General features: G+C 45.4%; 1 protein-coding gene across 1 annotated transcript in view; it reads left to right on the top strand.

Moving 5' to 3' along the window:
- The window catches only part of FA2H (fatty acid 2-hydroxylase), a 374,587-nt gene that overhangs the window by 254,661 nt on the left and 92,980 nt on the right, over positions 1 to 26,946 (top strand). The window contains exon 3 of the mRNA XM_069604143.1: positions 3,990 to 4,132. Coding sequence (XP_069460244.1) covers positions 3,990 to 4,132 — 143 coding nt within the window. The remainder of the gene's footprint in view (positions 1 to 3,989; positions 4,133 to 26,946) is intronic.

Here is a 26,946-nt window from a genome sequence, read left to right as displayed (position 1 = left end):
GGCAAACATTCAGACTCTTCCCTGTAAGGTCCCAGTTGTCCAAGAATAGGAAACCTCAAGAATTCAGACACAAGTGGGAGCTTTCTTGGGCATCGCTGGCTACTATCACTGGCCACTATGGACATTTCATGGCTCTCCACAGCATCATGGCAACCTCTCTGACTGCTCTGGTGTCCAATAAATACCCCAAAAAGGTGCATTGGACAAATTAATGTCAGAGGGCATTTGATGGTTTAAAGGAAGACTTGTGAGGGGCACTAGTTCTGAAAATCTCCTCGCCACAGTCAGGCCTTAATTGTCCATACTGATGTTTCTGAATCTGGAATAGAAGCAGTACTCTCCCCACTTGATGAAAAGGGCATTAGTAAGAAGATTGAGGATACAGAACATAGGTGGGCCACAGATGAAAAGCAGTGTTTTGCAATTGTGTGAAGATGTCAACCCTACCTCACTGCCACTTTCAGGATCCAAGCAAACCACAAACCCCTTAAGTGGTCAGTGATAATGAAGGGAAAGGAAAAGTTGCTCGGGTGGGCCATCAATGTGCAAGAGATGGACTTCACTATTGTTCACAGGCCTGCACAGGACAATTATAGTGCAGATGGTCTTTCTAGGAAATATGACCAACCGGAACCTAAGAGCCACCCCATGAGGTAGTAGTTCTCATGTCCTTAGTCTGAGGGGCTAGGTGTTAGGCAGAACGCCCACTTTTTACCATATGTGGTAGCCCAGTGTACTGTTTGCTTGCTTTTTCCGTGTTTTGAACTTCAATGTTCTCCCAGACAGGCTCAATGCAAAGCCTGACTGGGAATGTGGCTCTGTTTTATGTGATTTCTCTCAAAAGTACTTATGGCACCTAAGGCAGGGGTACCCCATAGTATTCCTGAGAGAGAACACACTCCCTGATAGTCCTGTGGCTAGGGTGGTGGTGGCCTTTTCTCCAGTATAAAATGGTTCCACTGGGTGTAAGCCATTTTATCTGGCTTGGTCCATTTCTACTCTCTCGTCCATTGCACCAAGATGGAGGCTGTCTTTGGTCGCCTTGAAGACCTGAGGGGTCACATGACTATCCCTTATCCATCTTTGTGTGGCTGTTGACTGCCTGAAACCAGTTCTGACTGGCATGTGGAGATACCTGTGTGGGATAGAGTGGATGCATTCCTTTGTGCAAGCGACTGTTACAAAATGCATGGTTGTGCTTGGATGGATGGTCTTCCATTGGCTTACCAGCCCTCTGTTTGATTCTTGGTCTGTGAGTGCTGTGTTCACTCACTGCCTCCCAAAGAAGGTAAAAGCAAACCTCCTTTCCCACTCACCTTATCTACTGCTGGAATTATGTGCCTGCCTCTCTGTATGACCTGCTGCTCGAGAGAGGACCAAAGCTTTGCTTTAGCATACTTTGACGCTCCCAATAATTAAACAGAAAAGCTCTGCCTCTCCAGATGACCTAAAGGAACCTTCTGCCACTCTTCTTTCCTCTGATAATGTGGGGGTGAACTGGATCACAGCTTCTGCTTGAAGACCTCATCTCCCTGAATCTCCTGACGGTGCTTTCAACACAGGACCCGGAAGCAAGTGCCCCTTCAATGCCAGGACTATCCGTGATGACCAGAACAGAGAATCCTCCCCCCAGGTCATCAGGCAAGCCTCCTTGTTCCGTCTCCCCAAATGGAAAGTACCAGGGGCCTAAACTGTCTTTGTTCCTACAACCGCACCACCGAACTCGCTTCACGGTCCTCCTTCATAGCTGGCTACTTTCAGTGTGACTTTTTCAATCTGCCTTCAATATATAAGTTCCTCCTTGGGGGTCTCTCCGGTTGGCCCCATCCTCAGAAGCCAAATCCTGTGCCGTAGGACGATGTGGGTAACCTGTATCAATGACTACGGCTGACTGCAGCCCATTAACCTTCCTGTTCCTCTGGCTCTGACCCTTGAACTGGGAATAACCAAATCACAAATAATCACCTTTCCCAAGAATCTTTTCTGCACTGGTGTGTTGTTACTGCAAACATTGGTGGTCACTGAACAACTTCCACAGCAACCGCCTCTGGAAACCATCAACTACCGGCTTGAGAACTGCATGTTTGATCCCAGGGTATTGTTCTACTGCACCGCTTTTTAGTCTTTTCTTCATCTAATTTTACCCCCTTCCCACCATCCTCTTCATCTTGAAGAGAGACTCTTCAGGGATTCCCTCCAGCGGAACACCAGAAACTGTTCCTTGGGGCACTTTTGCAGAAAGGTATCTCTTTCCCATCAAATATTGCCTTTATTCGCACTACTAGACTCGGTTGGACTCTGCTCACACTTGCCTGCCTTGATAGACAAGTATTTTGCATACCTGTTACTGCCTTTGCTTTTCTAGGAAAAACTTTATATTTATTCTAAAGAACTCTTCTTAAAACTGTTTCCACTAACCTGATAAATGATGGCATCTCCTGTTTAAAGGTTTACTCACCTGTTAGTGTAGTGTTTTTCTCTTGGACTTTTTTTATATAAAGATTATATTTTTATAAAAATGTGGCGTGTGTGTGTATATTCTAAATTCGCTCATTGGGTATAAATTAAAAGTGTCAACTTTTTAAAAATGTATTATTATTGTATTTTAGCCCAAAGGGGACTTTTCACAATTTTACACATTTACAGAGAAGTTAAAATTACATACAAATCAGATAAAAAGCAGAAATAGTCAACACATGGTTGTCTGTTTCAATGGCATCTCAGCTGAATCAAGCCCAGCTCCTTCAGGATCTTCAATACACTTTTTAGGCTCAACAAGGTTTCATGCCCTGCAGATATTCTCCGCCAGAATCCATCTGTTTCTAACCATTCCTCTTTGCCCACAAATCTTGTTGGGTGTTTTATTCCCAGTGGTTTTGTTGCTGCACATTCTATCAGCAAATGCTTCAAGTTTTGGACAGTCAGACTTTCACGGAGGTAACAATTCCTTTCTAGCTTGGTTATTTTGTTAACGGAATTGTAATACCTCCCTTGTTTCCAGCAGATTTATTCAGATTCCCAGCAACTGAGCTCTCCATTTAGAGTGAGTGAAGCGGCGTAGATACGGCAGGACATAGCCCCTCGGTATGTCCCCCAATGCAAAGGATTCAAAATGTTATGAGTCACTAAATCGGGCCTTTGTATTTTCCAATCAGTCTCCATTATGGCGTCTTAACTTTCATTGGAGAAAGTGTAAACTGTAGCTGCTAAACACAACACTCCACCTCCTGCAAAATAGTCCTGGGTTTCTCTGTCACTACTACCGCTTGAAAAGCCTTGCGAGTGAGGGAATCACTCGCAATATCTCAGCAAGGAAGATACACCTAACGACCCTGACCACAAGGTTGAAGTACAATTTCCCTAACAAAGAGGAGACTATTGAGTTCAGCAAACTAGGGTCTCTCCCTTCAGACCTACACAAGCCACTCCTTCCCCGAGCAAGGCCTGGTATCCTTGCATTGCTGGAGACCCCCATTGCTGTGAAATGCTCATCTGTCCACATCTGCAGCCCTTCTGCACAACACCCTCCTCAATGTCTTAGAGCACTGGGTCCAAATACAATCCCGGGTTGAGGCCCCTTCGATCGCAGCACTGGGATCGCGCGGCTCAGCCAGTGCACATCAGTGCTGGCCTGCAGCACACTCTGAGAGTCTAGCACCAAAATGCTCATATAATTGTGCAAATGTGCTCAATCAGCCCTAGTGCACTCACTACTATTACACTACTCACGCGCAATAGGCATCTCCACCAATATACTTCAGCCGTGAAATGCAGCACTGGGGCAGCATAGAGCGATAGCATTGGCACTTAATCACAGCCCTGTTTTATGCAAGTATTCTCCTATTTTTACAACTGGCCCCTCTCGCAGATCTGCCAATACACTATACAACACGCATGAACTGCATTTCTGTGACTCTGATCTGGTCTTTGGCCAGTGCAGCTCTGTTTGTCTCCCTCCCTCCCTAACACCTCCGCCTTCTCTCTTCCAGGATCTGGTGGATTGGAGTAAACCGCTACTGTGGCAGGTGGGTCACCTGGGGGAGAAATACGACGAGTGGGTGCACCAGCCGGTGGACAGGGCCATCCGCCTCTTCCATTCAGACGTCCTCGAGGCCTGCTCCAAGACAGCCTGGTGAGTCTCGTGTGTGCTCTGGCATAGTGAGATGGCACTCCCTCACCAGCAGGTATGATTAGCCCACTAATGCCTGATGCAGCGCCTGTTGGTCCAAGGTTCGTGGGGCCAAAGGTCGATGAGGTGAGCTTTCCTCCTGGGGTCCTTATCTGCTTTGATGCCGATTCCACGCCGAGGCTTTATTGCAGTTATAAAACTCCCGTTTTATGATCATTTGCTAATGGGCTGGACATCCAGCATATACTCTCTGTTTACTGACTTCAATATGACTGCAAGCAGTAAATGCAAGGGTGATGCAGAGTCCATGTTTCAAATGAGTGTGGACCCTGCCCCAACTAACGGCAACACACACAGGGAAGCAGATCTGATGCCCACTGTGCCATTCCTCTAAAGCAGAATCTTAAATCATTTAAACCTAAAGGAAGATGATGCCCAGAAAAGCAGACTAGCGCCCAGAGCAACTTCCAACAGACGAGGAGCAGCGGCAGACTTTCACTGCGTCTGTCAGGAGTGTTGCTAGGTCTGGAAAGATTTGGGGCTATGCTAATGTGGGGATTGTCGGGACTCGGGACTAGCTAGCCATTTGGCTGTAGCCCCTGAGCTACTATCCGGGGCTGCAAGCAAAAGACCTGGGGCTAAATCCCCCTCAACCCCTTCCCCCTTAGCAAAGCCTCTGGTGTCTGTTTGTCTGTTGAAAGAATTGGGCATGGTCCAGCCACAGCCATTAGGCTGCAGGAGAAAAAATGAGAATGGTGTAGTTCCAGGAATGAATACCAAGCAAACATCAACTAGATTCCATTCACATAATAGTCACTAAAAGAGAAATGCAATGATGGCGACTGGAGATATGTACTATAAGAGGGCTGAGAAGGTGGATCCGGAACCAGAGTCATGAGGCAAACTGGGGATTACTGAAAACCGGCAGCCTAAAGCACCATAGATAACTCAAAAACCCAACCAAACTCTTGCAGAACCTAGTTCCCAAGTCTCTTATTTCAACATACAGTGAGTCATCGATATTTGTATTATTGGCTGACGAAAGATGTACCCTGCCTCCTGATGAACCACCTCCCACACATTTCTTTCTTTCTTCAGCATCATTGAAACACTAGAAAGAAAGCACATCTCCACTCTCCACAGTGATTCCAGACACACACCACACTGCCCTTGCACAAAGCTTTAACCATGTCCAACATTCTACCTGAACTGCTGTCCTCCAGTGCAGGTACCCAGTACTATCCCTAGGTTGGAGCCTAGCACAGTGTGACATATTGTACTGTGTTTCAGCATTTGTACCCTTACACCGTTTCATAGCCAGAGAATTTGTAGTATAGAGGATCAGACACTGGACTTCAACAAAAAGGGAGCAGCATGGGAGCTTCATTTGAAACTCTCAGCCTCTGCTACACCTTTTTATGTTTTCTTAAATGATAACTGATATGATGTAGAATGGGTGACATAATATGTCTTACAATTAAAACACAAAATACTAACATGAAAAGTTTAACAAAATAAGATTTGGCATCTTAACCAAGGAACAAAGTGATGGACTCTGAAGGCAAAACGAGCAGCAATGGGAGCTGGGTTCGAGCTTATGAATGAGTAGTCCACTTTTCGCTCTTAGTTTCTTGAATGCAAAGTGACCTTCTGTCAAATGGTGTCAAGTAGCTGAATTTATTCAAGACCATCGTTGAGCACTCAGAGCACCAATTTGTTACTGTAGTGATGGCTCTTTCCATGGCGGCTTGGTTAGTTAGTGGAAAAGGATATCAGGTGAAAGGTCCATCACAGGCAAGCGCTAAAAGGGAGAAACCATGAGAGCTGGGTTCAAGCCTCCCCACCAATGCCGCCCGCTTTGGTTAGTTAGTGAATCCACACACTCCTTTACCTAAACAACTCCCTGTGATCCGTGGAAAGACTATCTCCAGTACCCTTGGTGACAGATCCCCTCAGCTACCACAGACACGTCCTCATGTTAAAAAAGATTTAAATTCATCAGTAGATAATAACAAATAATGATCCTATGAACAGACTGATGTTGTAAAATAGTAGGTGCTCACTGATTGAGTTATCCAAATTAACATTTTACTTCTTAACCAAACAGAGTCTTCCATTTAAGAAGCCTGTAGGCTCTTTTTTGTCGAAATAAAAACCCTTTTGTGAAAGGAATCGTGGGTGAGATGGCAAATGGCATGTGCTGACATACTGTGCTTGGGGGGACAGACAATGAGATAAAATTGGTGGGAACGGTCAAACACATCTCTACCCGAGCTGCTAGCTTCCCAGGAAACTGCCCTATCCTCTGGTCCACCAACTCTGACAATGACCCATGCCTGGGTGCATATGTGCTGCCCCTCTTTCATGATAGAGACGAATTGAAGAAAGTATATGCATTTCATCTAAACATGCTCTTCTACATTACGAGTCCCATACATGTACTGGTTGTGGATGAGGATTCGAGCTGGAGACATCTTGGATTCAGGCTAATGATAGCATTCTCTGTACAAAGCCAGTGACCACAAGACAACCTTTTCTTTCCAATATATATATGCTACGTTTCAAGCATCTACTGTACAGTACTTCTTTATTGATGATGATGACTAATGTGGGATGAACCAGTGAAATAACGAGAGAAAAAATGATTATAGGAGATTATCAGTGGTGTAGAATTTTATCTTTGTAAATGTCATTTTTAGTAAAATGTATTATTACTAAGTAGCACCCGAGGGGGCGTGGAGCCAACTAATCAGGTTGCTCTGATAGCAGGCTGAATCCCACGATCTCAGCCTGCATTCCGAGCACTCCCTTTCCACCCCCCCAGCCACACTTACCTGATAAGTTTGTCGGCGGGGGCCCCCGCCACTGTCACTGCTCCATGTCCCTGTCAGCCACTATGGAATTTGAAGAGGGGCTCTGCTTGGAGCCCACCTTCCAGCTCCATGGCGGCCATCTTGAGTAAGTATTCTGTTTGAATGAACGGGATTCAGTAAGGCATCCCGTTCATTCAAACAAAACACATTGCTGTTAGCACCCTGGGTTTCTGGATTGCAAACCTGTGGCGCTAATAGCAATGAGACCCTTGCCGCAGTGGCGTAGCGGAGGCTGGCACAGCCCTGCTATGCAGGGGGCCTCACTGCCATATGTCCTGGCTGGGGGAGCACCGGGGGCCTCGGACTTCAATACTAAATAGTTTCTTTTTGATGTCACTCTGACTTCATAAAGAAATGATTTCCGATACGGTCCTGTAACAGAAATAATTTCTATATGAACGTAGAAGAACTTCAAAAAGAAACTTTCTTTTTGAAGTAATATGCCCCACTCCACCCCATGACATGGAGGATTCCAGGTTGGAGGCCTCCATAACATGGGGTGGGGGAGCCCTATGACTTCAAAAAGAAATAGTTTATTTTGAAGTCCTTCTCCCTTCATAACAAACTTATTTCTGTTACAATTATTGGTCTGGTAATGGAAATAATTTCTTTATGAAGGCAGAGTGACTTCAAAAAGAAACTATTTCTTTTTTAAGTCATAGGGGTCCCCTGCACACCGTGTCATGGAGGCCTCCAGCTCCATGACAGGAACACGCTTTCCTGGAGCAGCGAGCTGGAAGCCTCGTTCGCTGTACTGGATCAACGGATTCAAAGGTAAGAAAATGTATTTTGTGTAAATGTGTGTGTGTGTGTACATTTAAGTGTATAAATGTATATAAGTTAATGTGTGTGAATGAGTGAGTTCATGATGTATGAGTAGCTGCCTGGGTGTGGGTGTGTGAGTGTATGGTGAAAGGGTGCACATGTAAATGTATGGGTGATTGGGTGTCTGAGTGTATGGTGAATGCTCTGATTACTTACCGGTAATCTTCATTACTCCTAGTCCCAATCTTCCTTGTTACAGTACTTGTGTATGAGGCACGATGCCTCATACACAAGTACTGGGATGAGGTAGAGTGACGTGGATGTAATGCCAGGCTTAATTCCCTGTATTCTTCATGACTCCCAATCCCACTCTTCCACATCCCAGTACTTACCTATGAGGCAAATGTGCCTCATAGGTAAGTAATGGGCAGAGGAAGAGTGACATGGAGGTAATGGTTTGCACTTGTGTTTAATGCCTGGGTTACTGCTTGGTAATCTTCATTATTCCTTGCCCTACTCTTCCTTGTCCCAGTACTAACGTGCCTCATACACAAGTACTGAGCTTAGTTACCTGTAATCTTCATTACTCCTATTTCCACTCTTCCTCATCCTAGTACTTACCTATTAAGCAAGGTGCTGCATGGGTAAGTACTGGGACAAGGTAGAGGGATGTGGGGGTAATTCTGGGTCGAGAAGCTGATTCTACAGTTGGGGTGGTAGTCTAGACCAGTCCAGAGTGTGGTGTAGCCCATGATTTGTTGCCGAGCATGGAGGGGGCCCTCAGCAAAGCACGGTATCCACTGAGAAAGCCCTCTATGCATCCATGAAGAAATGGTGACCACCTGAAGGAAGTTTCGGAAGAAGTGTGAAAATTAATAAAAAAAGGACTGGTGACATCACATGAAGTTGAGGTGACGCACACAGAAGAGATATAATTGAAGCGAGGATATAGACCCTATAGAATCTGATAGTAATGAAGTATGTAACATTTTGCTCCTGAAATGAATATAACATGTGCAGAGAAGCACCAAATAAAATGCAAAACCATTTTATAATTGTACAGATGCAGTAACGCAAGTATACAAAGGAATCATGAGGCTGGCTACGCAGTGAATAGATTGTGGAGCGAGCGCAAATGTATATAAATAGGAATGTATGGAATCTGGATGTTCCACAAAGCATTTTAGCAACCGTGGACCCCCGTGAATGGAGGAATTGGAAGTGTGGCACAGCAGAATAATAGCTGACGGTGAAGAAAGATTTGAGAAAGGCTTGCCTGGCCCATTGTCAAGAGCTGGGGCCGCCGAGAGCCCAGCCATGTACTCAAGGAGATACAAAAAAACATGAGAAGCAAGCTGCCGTCCTGTTTGAGGTGTTATGAAAACTATTGAGGGTAATATTTCTTCATTTTTCTTCATTTAATGGTATTAAAAACAATGAAGAGCTTGAAAACGACGTGGTCTCCAGTCATGTGATTAGATGAGAATAGACTTTGGGTCGAGCTACACCGAGACCAGAAGATAAGACCATGCTGCACTCCCTTTTATTCCCAGGTGTTCTGAGCCTCTACAAGGCCAAATTCAAAGGTATTCATTGAATGGCAGACCGCATGAGTGATGATGGAGGTTGGGCTAATTGGGTGGGGAGGCATGACCAGGCCAAACCCCCCAGCACCTGGAGTCCCAGTTGTGTGCTGCTAGTGTGTGGAATCTTTCAGAAATGTGCAAGTGTGTCAACCAATTATAGAGGGCCACGTATTAAGGAACCCTATAGTTTGATAAGCCAATGATATGTCTTATATTTTCATGACACGGAAGATGACTTGCACTTGGGATGGGTTTAGGTGCCCACCTGACCTTAGAGATCCAATGATGTCCTTGTAGCCCATAAAAAGTATATGTAGATGTTCCCTTTGAGCCACCCACAAACCCTAGTAGGTTTTCTTTGTATCCTGACATCACTCATCGGTATTAGGCCCGGTATTAGGTGTATTATAAATAACCACTTATAATAATAATAACAGCAACTTCCTGTTTCATTTGCGGATTGAGAGTGGCTGCAGGAGGGCAAGGCAGGGCGGATCCAGACCAGGCGTTGGAGAAAGAGAGACATTTTTGTAGGGTTCAGGCAGCATTTTGGTTTTCTATAGGGGCTGTGTGTGTTATTTAGGATTTCTTTCTCCTTTGGGAGCCAGGCAAGGTTCATTTTTTACTTTCTTTTAGAGATACAAACTTGTATTTTCTTTTTTTTACAAGCTCCTCTTTATTGTTGGAAAACAATGGAGGGGTGCAGAGTGTGGAAGCTCACGCGGGGCTGCCTTTCTCTGCAGGAGCATAACAGGTGCACCTGGATCTCTTCTCTTGCTACTTGAAATCTGAAGAGGGGGCGGCAGGGATCCTGAGGCCCACAAATAACAACCCTCTTCGAGCAGATGATGCTGCTGCAGAAGTTGTTGGTGGTATTGGTGATGATGATGGTGGTGGGGGTGATACTGGGAACAGTACTGACATGGCGACAATGGAGTAGCCTGAGCCAGTGGCACTGTCAGTACCACAGGGGTCAGGAATAGGCACAAAACCCAGTGAAGGTTCAAGGAAGGCATGAGTGCATCCAAAAATACAGGGAGGGCACTAATACAGCCCCCCCCCCCTTTGCCCAACTCATCTTGGGCCCATAATTGCTATAAGGTGCAGAGGGGCTTCTGTTGCATAGGTGGATTCTGGGGATTGCATAGTGTGACCGGTGTCAAAGACCATTAGAAGGGTGAACATCTCTGTTACCGCCTGCAGCAGTGGCACTGGAATGTGTATGACAAGTTCTACCCACCCTAAGCCCACACCAGCAATGACTAAGAGACAGCAGTCGGGACTGTTTAGGAAAGTACAAGGGAACTGGGACGCTGTTGTAGGGCTTGCCCATTCAGTGAGAAAGTCCTTTGCACGCAGTGACAGGGTGGCACAGGGACAAAAAAGGGCCAGGATAATCCTGAGTGCCATTCCAGAGTGTGTGGGAGACGGTGTTTGAATGTCCTAATGGCCACGGACAACATTGCCTGGCAGATCTGGACATTGTGCCCAGTGTACAGGCACGTCTTCAGCAATGTTCCCTATAAGGTGCACACGCAGGTTCCCACTGAACTTGGTTCTGCTGCGCACTGCATATTCCGCAAAGTGCACACACGAGACAAAAAAAACAAAAATACAGAGCAGTCTTTGAATATATGTCTTCTCTGCATTTTGGCTTACTGCACAAAAAACCCAGACTCATTTAAAGTGGAAAAGGTTGCTTTAATGTGACAGGCCAAAGCTTACAAATAACCGCTTACCTGGCTCCCTGGCCTTACAAACTAACATACTATTTTAAACAAACCAATTAATAATTAACATTTTCATTTTCCCCAACAATTAAATAAATAAATACATCCACTTCCTCCCTGACTAACCCTTGGCCCCTACCGTCTCCTTCCCACTTCTCAAGGTGTCCCATTTTCTCCCCGGGGCCATGCCCCTTCAGGTTCAATACCTGTTCCCCCGGGGTAGCCCGTTTGTGCAAACAGCACTACCCCCATCCTTTCCTGCGCCATTCCCCATTGTGCTTCCCTCCCCCCACATCTAAAGGGGCCATGCCCCCGGCACCAGATAAACCCTCCCCCGAGGTGTCCTCCATTCCTTCCTACTTCCAACTCTTTAACATATCTCTCACCAACCAGATCAATTCCGACAAATAATAAGTATTTCCGATAGCTGACAAATGGACACCATCCTCTCTAAATATCATGAATACTTCATAAACTATGTCTTTGTGGTCCAAAACCTGTACCGCCGCCGAGACACAACATTTTACCATCTCTCTGTTTATCCCCTTCCTTGCCCGCTCTATCGCTCCCTCACTTCTCGTCCCCCTCCAAACTCTCCACGGCAACAACTTAGTCCAAACTACAGATGCTTGAGGCCACATTTTACGGACCCATAACAAATCCCTTTTCATTTTTCTAAGAAGACCCATACCAGTATCTCTTACCAAGTCATTTTCCCCAGCATGGATAATCACCCCACCTGGAGACTCGTAGCGTTCCCTCAACCCAGCCAACATAGGAAGTAACTGATCCCAGCGAAGCCCCCCTAAACCGGACCATTTTACCAAAACATCTTTATAGCTACAACCCAATTGCCTGCCAAAAACCCTTTTCTCACCTTCTTTCCCCGCCCACTTAACAATTGAATGCCCCACAATCCAGATTTGTGACATCTGCCCCGGCCTCCGAGCAGCATCTGAAAAAGAAATGACAAATTACTTACAAATCAACAACATCCTACTAAATGCGACTCTCCTGCTGGCTTCTGAAAACCTCTTTCAAACATCCCATTTTCCCAAGTCCCTGACATACCCTTTGTATCTCCCTGACTTCCAACGCCCCAAACTTTTCGCCTTCTTCTCTGAATAGCCCAGCCTACTACCTTCAGATGCTGCACCCATCCTAAACGAATGAGTTCCAAACTCCTCCGCCTTTTCCCCTACTGCTATCAAAACCTTTCGCAGTACTCCCAGAACTTGTGGCGCTGATACTGGCTCCCCATTCATGCTGGAAAACCAAACCTGTCCTCCCCCCACAACGCTTCTTCCAAACCAAACCTGTCTGAACCGGGCATAACTCCTTACTCCCTCAACCCAGCAAAACCCAAGAGCCCTTTCCTTTTTGATCTGTCTTAGACCTCCTGATCTTGATGGCCAAACCTAACTCTGTAAATTGAACATCTTCCCATTGCAGCCCACCTACCCCATCCCCCCCACCAGCTCAGAAACCCTAAAGGCCCCAAAGAATACCAAGTAAAACAAGTTGCAAACAACTCTCCTTCCCAGGCCGACCAGCAAGTCCCCCCCACCACCTGACACAACCTAGTTAGCAATTCTGCCGATACCGGTCTCCTCTTGTCTTTTTCCCTCTTACTTTCCCTTGCCCATCCTTCCAACATCCTGTTTGACATTTTTCCACCGCTCGACTGAAAACCCCAAAACCACTTCCCTTAGAAAGCAATCCCTGCCAATTTCCCCGTTATAGTTGCTCTAGACCAGCCCCTATCCATGCACCTTAGGAGGAAATTAGTGACATTGTCCCTTCTCCATTCTTCCGCATCCTCCCAACCTTTCCAACTACGAGCTCACCCTCCTATAAAATCCTCCCAAGCTCTCCTGTAGGCCTCTCTAGATGCAGGAGCAAGGGAACCCTCCACCAATGCAAGCACTCTCAGCTTCCTATTTTCCACATCTCCTCCGGAAATCCGCTGCACCTCCTGACCCGCATCTAGAGCCAATCCACGGAATCTCTGCCATTGAAAACGAGATAATGCATCAGCGATGCCATTATCCTTCCCTGGCACATGTGTTGCCTTGAAAACCGCATTCCATTCCATGCAACACAAAACAAACTCTCTCATCTGCCTCGCCACCTTCTGATCCCTTGCTGACTGCCGATTCACTACATGAACCAAGCATTCATTGTCAATATTGAAATTCACTTTCTTGTTTTGCAACTCCTTCCCCCACAACTCAAATGCAACCAACAAAGGAAAGAATTCCAGGAATGCAATGCTCCTTCCCTCCCTCAACCAAAGTGATGGCCACTTCTCCACACACCACTTTCCTCCCCAAAACACTCCAAAACCTCCTGCACCTGCTGCATCTGAAAAAATCTGAACTTCCCAATACACCGGATCTCCCTGCAATCACATGGACACTCGGTTAAATCTCTCCAAAAAACGCAGCCAAATTCTACAATCTTCCCGCACTATACCTGTTACTCTTATCCGATGATGTGGGCATTTTGCTCCTGCCATAGACAGCGCCATGTTTCTGCAAAAAGTCCGCCCTGGTGCCACCACCTTGCATGCAAAATTCAAATGCCCCACCAAACTCTGCATTTCCACTAGCATCAATTTCTTGGCCCCCACCGATTTCTCCAACAATACCACCAATTTGCTCACCTTGTCGTGCGGCAAGCGTGAGGTCATAGCCACTGAATCCAGTTAATTCCCTAGAAATGTCAACACCACTGCCGGCCCTTCTGTTTTGTCTTCCGCTAGAGGTACACCCAGATCCCCCATCAAAGCTTGGAACAACTTTAGCATCTCTTTGCACTCTCTTTCTCCTACCGCCCCGCTAATAAACAGAAAATCATCTAGGTAATGCAGCACACTTTCACAACCGGAACTGTATGAAAAAACCCACTGTAAGAAGGAACTGAAACGCTCAAACAAGGTGCAAGAAATTGCACAACCCATTGGCAAAGCTTTGTCGATGTATATCCTGTCCTCAAATTGCAAACCCAACAGCCAAAAATCCTCCGGGTGCACAGGCAACAATCTGAAAGCCGCCTTAATGTCACATTTGGCCATGAAGGCCCCACACCCACTTTCCTCACCAAATCCACTGCCTGTTCCACACTTGCATATACAACCCTGCATTCATCAGGGGCAATGAAATCATTAACAGACATGCCCTCGGGCCATGACAAATGGTGTATCAATCTGAATTCCCACGGGGCTTTCTTAGGCACAACACCCAGCGGAGATACAACTAAATCACCCGGCAGATCATCAAATGGCCCTACTATCCTCCCTGCTGCTATTTCCTTGCACAATATTTGTCTTACCACCTCCACATTTTCTTTGGCTGACTTAAAATTTTCCGCCCACCGGCGCACCCTTGGTCCCTGATAACCCAGCCTGAAACCATGACAAAAACCCTCACTCAAAATCTTAGCCCCTTCCCTGTCTGGATAAAATTCCAACCACTTCTCCAGCACATCCAACTTAACTGGCGTAAAAGCCTTTCCCCACAACGCCTCTGCCGGCTCCTCTTCCTCTCCCCCTGCCTCCCTGTTGGAGACACTGAGTGAGAGAGTGTTTCCCTGCACATTTGCTACATTCATGTCTGAACCTACAGAAATTCCTTGTGCAGCCGTCCTTGTTAAATGCCCAACACGATGCTGAGGACTGCCCTCTGCCTCCTTCCCCCTCCCACTCCTGGGCGGGGCGACCAAGAAAGAGCCGGAAAGGCACAGACAGTCCACTTGCTGTATGCAACGTCGGGGCAGGCCTCGTTGGTGCCATCCATTGCAACCATAGATCCATGTCTATCTCCCCCCAAACAGCCTGACTGTCCTCAGCCATTCTTGCTCTGAATTCCTCATCATAACGCACCCACGCAAAGCCCCCGAAACTTGTAAACGCCTTCCTGATCACATCCATATATTTTAGCAGAGCCACACACCGCTCCGGAAATTTCTCACAATATACACTGGCATAAATAATAAAAGCTGACATCCAGTTTTCAATTGTCACTGGTACTCTTGGGCGCGAGGCCAACTTTCTCTCCTCTTCCTTAGAACCCTCCTTTGCTCTCACTTCCCTATGAAGCAGTTTAAACACATCCACAAATTCCCCTGCCTGAATCTTATCCTTAGTCGCTGCCATCAAGTGTGCCCCCAAAGGTTTCGTGATGCCCATGTAAGGTAGCCTTTTCTCCTTTCCCTTCACTTCAGCTTCTTTCTCTTTTGAAACCTGTACCTTGAGCGCCAATGGCTCAACCACCTTGTCCGTTTGTACCTCCACCGAACAATTTCCTTTGTCACTCACCTTGGCTCCAATAGCCTGTACACCAATCTCTGTCCTTGCCCCTTGCAGACACGACCCTTCATTTCCTCCCTCCATTCTCGTGTCCCCCCTCTGCCATGCAGTTGACCAGTCCCTTTCCCGCTCACCTCTTTCTGACCTGCCACTGCCTGTCTGCGGTCTGGCCTCCACTCCGATGCTCCTCATCTCTTTGCTTACTGGGCTCCTACTGCGGGGACAAAACATGTCAGCAGTCTCAACCAGCCAATTGTTCCCCTGACCTCTTGCCCTGAACCCCCCTGCTCCCGTCTTTCATGAACCCACCTAGAACGCCTTCTCTCATTCCCTCCTCTACTTACCGTCCTATAACCGTCATCCTCCCACTGCCCCACATATTCCTCAATCCCAACTTCATCATCCCTGAAATACCATTTCTGATGCAAGCTTATGCTCGGGTCACGTAGATCCTCTTTTTGTGAGCCTGGGGCGTCTGCCCCGCCACTCCTTTGGCGTATTCTCGGCGGGGTCGCAGAAACCCCTTCCTGGTCCTCTTCTCTCGGGCGAGGTGTACTCTCCTCCACCCTGTGATCTTCCTCGCTAGGGTCCGTGCTGCGCCCGCTAGACTGTCCTTGCGCTGACCGAGGAGGGGCCATTCCTAAACCCTCTCCATATTCATCCTCTCGGACGGCGGGGGCTGCGCAACGCCCTCCGTCAACCGTCCTCCTATTCAGGGGGGGGCGTTCTGCGCCCCTCCCTAACCTCACTAATTGAGGCGGACCTCTGTCTCCTTCTCCCACCTGCACTCTTCCGCAGGTATTTACCCCCTTGCCCCTCTCACCTATCACCCCACTTTGCGCCCCATCAACCCCACCATCTTTGGCCCCTTTTCCTACCCCTCTTTGAACACTCCTGACGTCCCCTACCTCCCCTTGATCATTATTAGTCGCATCCCTATCTGACTCCCCACCCAAATGCACTTCTCCTCTGGATGCTCTCCTATCAATCTCCCTTCTCAACTTCCTGCCCCTGGATTCCCAGACCTCCCCTCTACCAGCCGCAGGAGTGCAGGCCTCCACTGAAGCGAGAGCCCCATCTGCCGCAGCTCTGCGCACCGGCCTGCCGCTTCTTTCTTCCCCTACTCCCGTAACCTCCACCACTGTCCCTTCCAGCTGGGCCTTAGATGCCCTGCTGATAATCTCTAGGGCCTCCCGCAACGCCCTGGCATCCACCAAACCCTTCTTACTAGCACCCGATCCCACCCACCATTGTGCACTAACTAAAACACTAGCTGTGCACCAAAATATTTCCCTTGGAGTATCTAGCTAACTAAGCTCCCGAGCCAGAAACCTACCCCGGGACAACTAAAACCGAAAAGAGGAACCTGGAAACGAAAAATGAAAATTGAATATAATTGAGAGAGTTAAATAACTCTCATAATACCCAGATAAAATATAATAATTATTACATATATGTATATATTTTTTTATAAATAACCCCCCCTCTAATGCCCTTGTCCAAGAAAGCCCACAAGCTTATAACCTAAAATTTCCCACAGACAAAAACACCCAGAAAAACAAGAGACCAATCTAATAAGGGCCAAGAATACCTAACACACTGCCCACAGGCGGCTCTCAGGCCAAACAGCACTGAAAAGGCAAAGGAAAAATAGTGCGGTCCCTTTAAGGGAACTGCAGTGCCCCCTTACAACCTGCGGATGCTACAGCGCGCACACGCCAGCTACTTGACTGAATAATTAACTGCTGCGAGTTCCCGAAAAGGGAACTGAGCTGCCCCTTAACACCTAAGAATGCTACAGCGCCGGATGCACTTCGTAGCAAATAAATCCAATGCCCAGACCACCACAGACAAGCGAACGGGGGAAGGATGGCACTACGTGGTTTCCCCACTCACCCCCGGCACCACATAGCACTCGAGCCACCCGCTTCTTAGCACCCCCTGAAAACACACACGAGGAGAGACGGGAGAAAACACACTACACTCCCGTTGGAAATGAAGGAGGGAACCTGTGACGAAGCTACGTACCCCCCATAAAAGACGAGGTGAGTCGGAAAACTGTAAACAATATGACCCACCCAAAAGGAGACAGATGACGCCGGCGGTGGCTACGTTGAGGGGGGTACCTTATGTACGGTACCCCCTACTAATTTGACTATATTTTTTTTATAATTATATAATTGATGAAATATTATTAAAACAACCCGAACTAACGAAACCCTATCTCCTCACAGCTAACCACAAACTAGGCCCAAATATCAGGGAAGGCTTGGGAGCAGGCGACCAGGACTGCTCAATCTCAAATCCAACCGTCGCCTGCTTCCCGAACCCTGACTCTTAAATACCAGCCGGGGTGCACACTACGCGCAGGCCAACTTGCTGGCCTGAGCAGTGCCAAAATAACCCTGGGGGGAAACGCTTTGCGTTCCCCTCGGTGCCCCCCTACGCCAGCCTGTGCGCTTGTCTCCCTGTATTCTTTGTTTCTGAGCTACACTTTAATTTCACCTTTGGGCCCCTTCCACTCAAACACTTCTCTTCCCTTTTCCAGTTTACACAAAAGATAAAGGCTCTCATTACGGGTTTGCCGGTAGTCCGATAGTAATTCTAGCTGGCTGCCGGCAATCCCCCCTTACTGTCTCCACCGCCTGATATCCCGATATTAGCAGGATATTATGGCTAGTGGAATAACCGTAGGTTCCCATTCCCATGGAGTCCTGGTGGACTCCATGGGAATGGGTTTCCACAATCACAGGCACCTGTAATACCTGTATTGCGGCAATTATCTGCCGGCAGGAGCCTAATCTCCTGGCAGGTCAGGTCTGCCTGTAGATCTGTGTCCCCCACCGGCAGCCTTTGAGTGAGCCGGTCTGGTAAAAATGCCAGAGCCGGTGTTACCGGCATTTTAAAGGCATTTTTATCAGACCAGCTCATGGACGCAGCTTCAAATTCACCTGTTCGCCCGCTTAGGCTGTATCTATTATTATTGAAAGCTGACAAGATGTGCTTAATGTGTTCGACAAATGCAAGTTTCTCTCATGAATGCGTTGTCAGTGCTCCTGTTATATACACTGCATCCCAATAATTTCTCAAATGATTTATCCTTTGGCACCAACCCCATGCTCACTGCAAGGTGTTGAAATGGAATTGGGGTTGTTTTACTGTGGCAGAAATAACTGCGACGGAAATGACCGAATGAGAAATTTACGTAATGCAAAATTGTTCATACATTTCCCATTTGGTCATTCAAGGTAAAACAACTAAAAATAAATCTAAAGAAACCCTAAACCCCCTCCCACTCCCCACCCACCCGCACCTCTACTTGCCTTTCCTTCAGTCACGCTGGTCCCTGCGATTACTTTTTTTTTGTTTTGGGTTGGGTCAGCTGCAGGGTTGTCCCCTGCAACCTGCGCTCACCATACTGTATAGCATAGTTAGCAGGTTATTGCGGGGGACACCCCTGCAGCCCCTGCATCCTTTGCTTTTCTTTTTTTTACCTACCCCACCAAAAGACCTACATACCACAAAAAGTTTGAACTTTTGGTAGTTCAAACTTTTTGTGGTATGTATATTAGGTCTTTGAGCGGAGTAGCTAAATTGGATGTGGGGGAACACAACACAGTTTTAATACGGGTCACACCACATTAGGGAAAAATGTATGTTGTGATATTTATCATTGTGGACATTTCTCGCATTTAAAAGATGGCACTCGTGTTTGAAATCATTAGCCAGAGAATTGCCTCACTTGAATCCTATGGCCGCAGATGGAAATCCTTTGGACTGTATCCTGTATTTTGCTCTTCTGGTTAATATTATATTGCTATCGTGAGCGCCAAGGGAAAAGAAGGAAGCAATAAGACAGTAAGTGTAAAAGTGGTGCAAAGGAGAAGTGTGGTGGGTTGGGAGAAATCGGAAACACTGGATACACTGAAAATAAGCCAAAACACTGAAAGGGACAGGAGTCATCAAGGCATTGAATACAGAAAGGCAGAGGGTACAGAAAGTGACATACCTAAGGCACATAAAAAGACAGATGTATTGCATCGAGATTTGAAGAGCGCAAGAAGACCAACCAGCATCAAGGCGCTAACAGAGATAGTGTGCCTGCAAGTAGGAACTAGAACAAGAAGGTTTTTAGCTGTTTTCAAAAAGAAATAAAATCGGGAGTGTGCCGAATCTGTGGAGGAAGGGCATTCCACAGCGAAGGAGCAAGTACCGAGAAGGATCTTCCTCCCGCTTGAGCGCGCTAAAATCGAGGAATGACCAGCAGAGACTGGGCTGCTGATCGAAGAGGCCTGTTAGGTTGGTAAGATATAAGTCTTGAAAGAAGAAATTCAGCCCTGGCATGGTGGATAGCGTGATGAGCAATACACAAATCTTAAACTTCACTTGGCTTCTGTCAGAGAGCCAGTGCAAGCGGCGAAGGAGGTCATAAGAATGAGCCATTCTAGGTGCATTTAAGGCAAGTTTTGCCCCTGACTTTTGAAGGATCTGAAGACGTTGAAGCAAAGCTTCCGGTTGACCAAGGTAGATGCCGTTACAATAGTCAATTTACCCCATAATGGCAGCAGTCACAATTTTTGATCTAGAGTCGCTAGGGAGAAAAGAGAGAACCTTCTTAAGCACTTTGAGATTAGCGACGCCTGTCTGACAAACTGTGGAAACTTGAGCTTCTCTTGATCCTGAGGACATGATTTTTATTCCTAGGCTCTGGACTAATGGAGAAGGTTCAGGACTATGGGCCAAAATACGTGGGCCAGTATTGGGAGGTCCAGGACTGGCTAGCAGAGATGGGACCGACCACAGGGATCTCAGTTTTTTCTCCATTCAGCTTAAGCCAATTGTTGGCCATCCAATTCTCAACCACCAAAAGGCAGTCCTTCAGTTTTTGGGGAGGGTCCTCCAGGTAGGCATTAAGCCAAAAGAGGAGCTACGTATCGCCACCATACGAGAAGAAGCGTACCGCATGGCTAGAGATTAGTTTGGCCAGGGCCATCATATACAGATTGAATAGCAGGGGAGAGGGCGGAACCCTGAGGGGCCCCACAGTCAAGCACAATGGGAGGGGAATTTAAAGGAGGAAGAGAGACTGTTTGAAATCGATTGGCGAGAAAGGAAGAGAACCATTTTAGAGGATTGCCTGAAATTCCAGCGTCAGAAAGGCATTGAAGAAGCCTTTGATGATCTACGGTGTCAAAGGCCGCGGAGAGGTCAACAAGAATAAGAGCGCCAACCTCTCGGCGGTCCTGAAGCAGAGCAATATCGTCAGGGAAAGCCACCATTACAGACTCTGTGCCCATACCAGGTCGAAACCCAGCCTGAAACGGATGAAGAATGTGGTTCATCTCAAAATACACAGAGAGCTTGGGGGTGACAATAGATTCAAGCAATTCCATTACAGCTGGGAGGAGGGATATGGGGTGGTATTTTTCAACCACTGCAGGGTCAAGGTGGGGTTTTTTCAGCAAGTGTAAAATCATTGCATACTTAAGCCGATCAGGAATTTAGCCCGTAGAAAAGGAATATTCAAGTGGCAAAGACAAAGGGCACAAAGAGGAGACAAAAGAATCAAATGTGCACCAGGAGTTCAAGGGTGAGACACAGAAGAAACTGGGATGCAGGGAGAGAAATACAGGAAGCACAGCGGCACGCTTGGGGAAGCAGAACGATGACTAATGGAATAGATGAAAAACATGTGGTAAAACACAGGAAGCTACAGGAGGCACAGATAAAACAGGCAGGGGTAGAGGAGGGACAGAGAGAGAAATGAACCCAAATAAGCAGTAACCTAGAGTGAAACATAGGCACAGAGAAAGGAAGGAGCACAGAGGCAGATTCAAGGTCTAGGAGAGTTCCAGGAGAAAGGGGTATTTTAATTTTTTTAATTTGTGTCATATGGTCTAAACAAGTCAACCTTAACACAAAAACAATACAAAACTATAACCACCACATAAAATATACAATTTAGAACAGGGCAGACAATAACATAATTCAATCTTCTAAAATTCTTTGGCCCTTCTTATGAGTTTGGTGGTGGTGGGATGCCACCAAACGGAATTAGCATTTCCACTGCCAGATATCCCGGTATTTCTGCAATACTACAGGTGAGGGGAATGCTGCTAATTCCCCTTTGAGTAGGACTTCATGGGTGGAATAACCTGAATTACCAGCACCAGTATTGGTAATTCCAGCAGTTTTTTGCGCATGGGTGCCTGATTTACCCCCAGCTCTTGGCTGGAGGTAACTCAGTGACCCCCACCAGCTAACTTGTAGTTTCCAGGTTCTGGTGGTGGTATTACTGCCACTTTTACCACAATATTTCCCACACCAGGAAACGTATAATGACCCTCTTTGTCCCCATTTACAAAAAATAAAAAATACACAAGATCAAGCTGTCCCAAAAAACGAAATAATTCAATTAAAATAGGTCTGCGACAGTGGTCCAAATAGAATCTCTCATGTAAAAATTGCCACAGGTTAACCTGAGTTAGTGAACACTGCACCAATCGATAGTATTTCCCAAATTGACCAGACTAGGGCACTCAAACAGCAAATGCTTTAATGATTCCAATGATTTTAAACAGTAACGACAAATTGGTTCCATTAAATCATTCGTCTTCCATACAAATCTATTTTCCATGGTCAGAAGATGATTTAAGGCGGAATTACAAGATAGTTCTAGCACATTCCTAGGAAGGATAACATAATAAGTACTCTGTAATACTACCACATTTCCGATGACTCGTACAGTAATCTTTGTATCTTTTGTAGCACTATTTTTTCACAAGTTTGAGCCCAATCATTACGCCACAATCTTTTTTCCACCAGCAAATAGTTACTCTCTACCTCTTCCATACCGTTCCACAGATTTCATAACTTAGTCTTACACCTCAAAACAACGGAGCTCTTAATTCTAGTTTGATCTTTATTCATTAATTCACGAATAGAGTTAAGTGAAGGATAGAAAAAATTCCTACAAAGTTGAATTTTTTTCCACAACTTTTGTTTTCAAGGATATAAGACCCAATTCATGCCATATGATGGCCATAGGGACCGCCTTCAGGAGAGCAACAGTACCCTTCCACAGAAGGCCTTCAACGAGGTCAACATAGTAGTCATTTAACTGGTGATGCACTTCCAGTCAGTACTATATGAATGAGATCACTTTAGATTCGTACCATTTTTTTACTGGCTAAAGCAAAAACCTTCCAAAGCGAGAATGAAGGACTTTCATTTGGAATAACATATGTTTGGCCTTTATTCAAAAATGTTCAGTCAGGCATTGTTTCGATTGTGTGCTGTAAATATTAAAGCCTAGATATTTTATGTAATAGACCTCTTCTTTTCGTTGGTAATGTATGCTCCAGTTTAAACTAGCCCTTTTACGACAAAGTCTAAACACTAATAACTTAGATTTAGCAGGGTTTATGGTCAATCGGCTCTTAACAGCATGAAGGCCAAAAGTATCTAAAAGGTCAGCAATAAATTCCCACTCTAGTGCAATCAACCAAAACAATTTGCATCCATACTCTAAAGGAGTGATAAACATAGAGTCAGCAAGTTAATCTCCTAGGTCCGACAAATAGATTTTAAATGATGGAGGTGCCAGGGCGCAGTCGTATTACCTTGTTGACTTAGTCTAACTCTTAAAGTAGTGTTAGAATGCAGTTGCATCAAAATGGTTAGCACTCCCTTTCTGAACCCAATTTGATTAAATTTGGGCACACCCACAAAGTAGGCCCAAGAGGATAATTCAGTCAGCACAAGAGATGCAAATATTTTAGAATCTGTACCCAGAAGCGCGGTCGGCCTATCGTTAAATGAGTTATACTCATCACCCTTTTTAAAAATGAGTATGATTATTGCTGTATGCCAAGAAGCTGGTAACTCCCACTTAACCATTACTGATCTAAATTCTTTAAATAATATCAAAGCCCAAAAACTAGGATCAATCTTAACAATCCCATTACACAGCCCATTAGGGCCAGGTGCTCTTGATACACTTGATTTATGAATTATCAATTCGATATCCATACAATCTAAATGAAGGTCCCAGGAGGGTTCTACTTCTTGCTGTGACATTGAAACACCCTCTGACGGATATAGCTTAAAAAAATGAGTTTCCCAAGCATCTTTGACGATGGGATTTTCCTGAAATTTTCTTTCTCATTTATTAGCTTCCAGGAACACGTGTCTCATTTGTTCAATCTGATCTGATGCATGTTTTCCCCCACTCTTAGGTGCCTCATGGCTCTAATCCCTTTATTTTATTCAAATATTTCAACCTTTATTGCCTGACTGAGGTGGGGTTGTTCGGGTCCTTCAGGCTCATTATCTTAAGCCTTCTGTTATTCCCTTGCATCTCATGCTTCACCACCTGTAATTTCTGGACTTAGTTACTTCTCCTTGCTGGTGTAATAAACCCAGAAACTTTACAGGTCAAAATAGTATCTTATTTTTGAAAAATAGGAGTGATAGTTAGTAACATTATGTCGCTTGGCTGATGGACCAGACCTTGCTTCTCTGAATACCTTCATAAACATAGTCATAGTCCTTTCATTCCATACTAGCCTATTTATCCCGTTGTTAACTTTCAAACAGGGCACTCTACACAAGGAGTTTACAGAATAAGAGCATGCAAAATACCCCAGAAGAATGTAGTGATCACTAGGATCACCATTACATACTCAAAAATGCTCGCAATACTGAAGCATTTTTGTTGTTACAAAGATAAAATCAATTTGTGAACTCTGGCTGGTATATTGCCAAGGTGATCTACCCTCAGAGTTGCCTACCACACTGCCATTCAAAGGAACCAAGTCCCAATGTTTGAAGAAGCTATGCCATTTCAATCCCTTTCAGTTATATGTTGGTCCCTCCTCCAGGGGTTTAGAATTTAACTAAACCAGCCATGATAGAATCACCAGCCATAATCAAATGGTTCCCTTCCTGGGAGTCCAATTGACTTAGGAGAATGAATTCCAAGTGCTATATAGTCACATCCTGACTCATCTCTAAATAATTACAATACAGATTTGTAACCAAAATTGAGCGAAGATCACAATAGGTCCTCACCCGAGCAACAAGTAAGCCTGGTGGATAGCTGTACAAAATAGCAATAGATTGTGCCAAGTCATTCTTAGCTGCAATCAATAAATCCCTCAACGCCCGAGGCCTAGCCTTCTCATTTCTCAATACCATTTTATGGCACACATTATAACCATCCATGATCACTTTGTCTACCAGAAATGTTTCCTGCAATAATAATAACGCAATGTCACCAAGCTTGTAAATAGCATTTTTCTCATGGGTAAGATGCGAGAAGCCTCGGGTAGTCCAACATACAATGCTAAGAGTCCGGCCTAATAGATTGAGCCCTCGAGTCGTTCACTATCAGTGCCTAGTCACGAGTCACCGATGGACCAGAAGAATTGTTATTTAGGGCTACATTTCGAGGCAAATTGTTATTCGGTGTGCATGTTACAGACAAAGAACTCATAGGTACAGCCTGGTTGGCTCTATAAGGGCTTAAATCGATTCCTCTTTGGCACAACTCATCCACATGGCCCAATAAATGGTTTTATTCCAAGGTAGAGGGAATGTCTAATACTGCAATATAATCTGCCGTCTGAGAAGAGTTCCACTCTCGTGATGTCTTTAGTTGAAATAATTCTCATGGCCGGGATAGAATGCAGCAAATTTAGTATAGTGCTCCGGTTCATAATTAAATGGTCCTCTCTGGAAAAGAGTGCCTCCATTATGAAACAACTGCATCTCGCAGCCCTATCATTCAAGTCTGTGTGGACTTGTTCACTAGACATAGAGAGAGAACTTTCAAAAAGAGCCCTACAATCAGATCTTGTCCAGGCACTACTCCTTTTGGGGGGCACCAAACAGACCTCCACACTCAATCAACACATGTGTTTGTGATCTTGAGGCACCAATATTCATACCCGCAATTCTGCAGACGAAATGACAAAGACCTGAGGGTCATTTATTCCCACACTCTTATTTACCAATAAGGGTTCCTCTGGTCCATCAATATGAGCACGGTTGAAATGATTTTGCCTCGAAAGTCTGGAAGTGGGCTCAGTTTGACAGGCCGCTTCCAATTCCCCTTGGGCTTGATTGGACTTATTCTTGCTCGAAGATGATGCCAATTTATGAGTTTTGGACAATTTTGTAAAGATTTATGCCAAAATCGGTTTACTCATAGGAGCCACAAGTTCTTCACTATGAACAGGCCTCGTTTTGTCCTCCGCTTCATTACGTGGTAGGGACAAGGCCGGCAAGAATGAGCTTTTCTTGACTTTTCTCCTCTTAGTGTTACTAGAGTTTTGCACTTGTTGAACAGACCCGTTTTTCCTTTTACCACGTCTTCCCTTTTTGTTTTTAAAGGCTAATTGATCATTCACAGAAACCAGGGGGAGCTCATCTCCATCAATTTCACAAGGGAGGTTTGCCAAACATGAAAATTCCTCCAATATTGATTACGATTATCCAGTATCATCCGCAATATTAAGATCTTTCTCCTCATCACAATCTATAATTACAGGTACAATCAAACTGGTAGTTGCTTGATTTGGGTTTACAGCTGGCAACAGCTTTAAAAGGCCATTTGAGTTTTCCTTTCATCCTTTAAATCATCCATTAAAATTGCGTGTTGTAATACCTCTGCTTTTATATTGTCCAATGCCACAAGGACTTTATAATTAGTCTCCTCCTTTAAAGCAACCAAAGAAGAGTTACTATTTCCTAATTCAGTTGTCATCTATCTATCTATCTATCTATCTATCTATCTATCTATCTATCTATCTATCTATCTATCTATCTATCTATCTATCTATCTATGTATTACTGCGCCTGCGGTAGCAGCCCAGTAGTTATGGTTAAGTTGCTATACCCATAGGAAGAGCACTTTTTGGGCGGCTTATAACTTCGCTCCCCCTGGACGAATCCTCACCAAACTTTGCAAAAAAGTATATGGCCCGCTCTGAAGTTGTCTGCAAAGTTTGGTGAGGTTTGGTCGGGGGAGAGGGCAAAGATATAGGTGGGGTCCCAAAATTTATTTTTTTACCATAGACTGAATGGAGAAAAACATTGCTCACACCTACAGCCAAAACCGCTGGGCGGACTTTCACCAAATTTGTGGCAGGAGTGGCGGCTTGGTCCCAAAAGTGTGCTTTTGTAAAATTGGTGGAAATCTTTCCAGTAGTAAATTGTAGGAAAAAAGCATGCATTGGTAAAAACCCATGAAATTCACTGAAAAAACATTGTTAAAGGGACGTTATGGTTAAGTTGCACTAATTAAAATCTATGAAATTAAATGAAAAAACTTTGCTAAGGGAACGTTATGGTTAAGTTGCACTCATAAAAACCTATGAAATTCAATGAAAAAACTCAGTTAAAGGGACGTTATGGTTACAAGTAAAACCGAAAACCCCCAGAAATTCGCCAGTTATGGTAAGCTAAGCAAGCATAACTTGCGCCACCACCGTGCACTGCTAAGACTAACACCCAGGACATCAAAGATGACATCACAAATGTCACTGATGAC

The sequence above is a fragment of the Ambystoma mexicanum genome, chromosome 1p (genome assembly GCF_040938575.1).
Source record: "Ambystoma mexicanum isolate Mex_15411 chromosome 1p, UKY_AmexF1_1, whole genome shotgun sequence".
In the NCBI taxonomy this organism is placed as follows: Eukaryota; Metazoa; Chordata; class Amphibia; order Caudata; family Ambystomatidae; genus Ambystoma; species Ambystoma mexicanum.
This window is presented reverse-complemented; position numbering and strand designations above follow the sequence as displayed.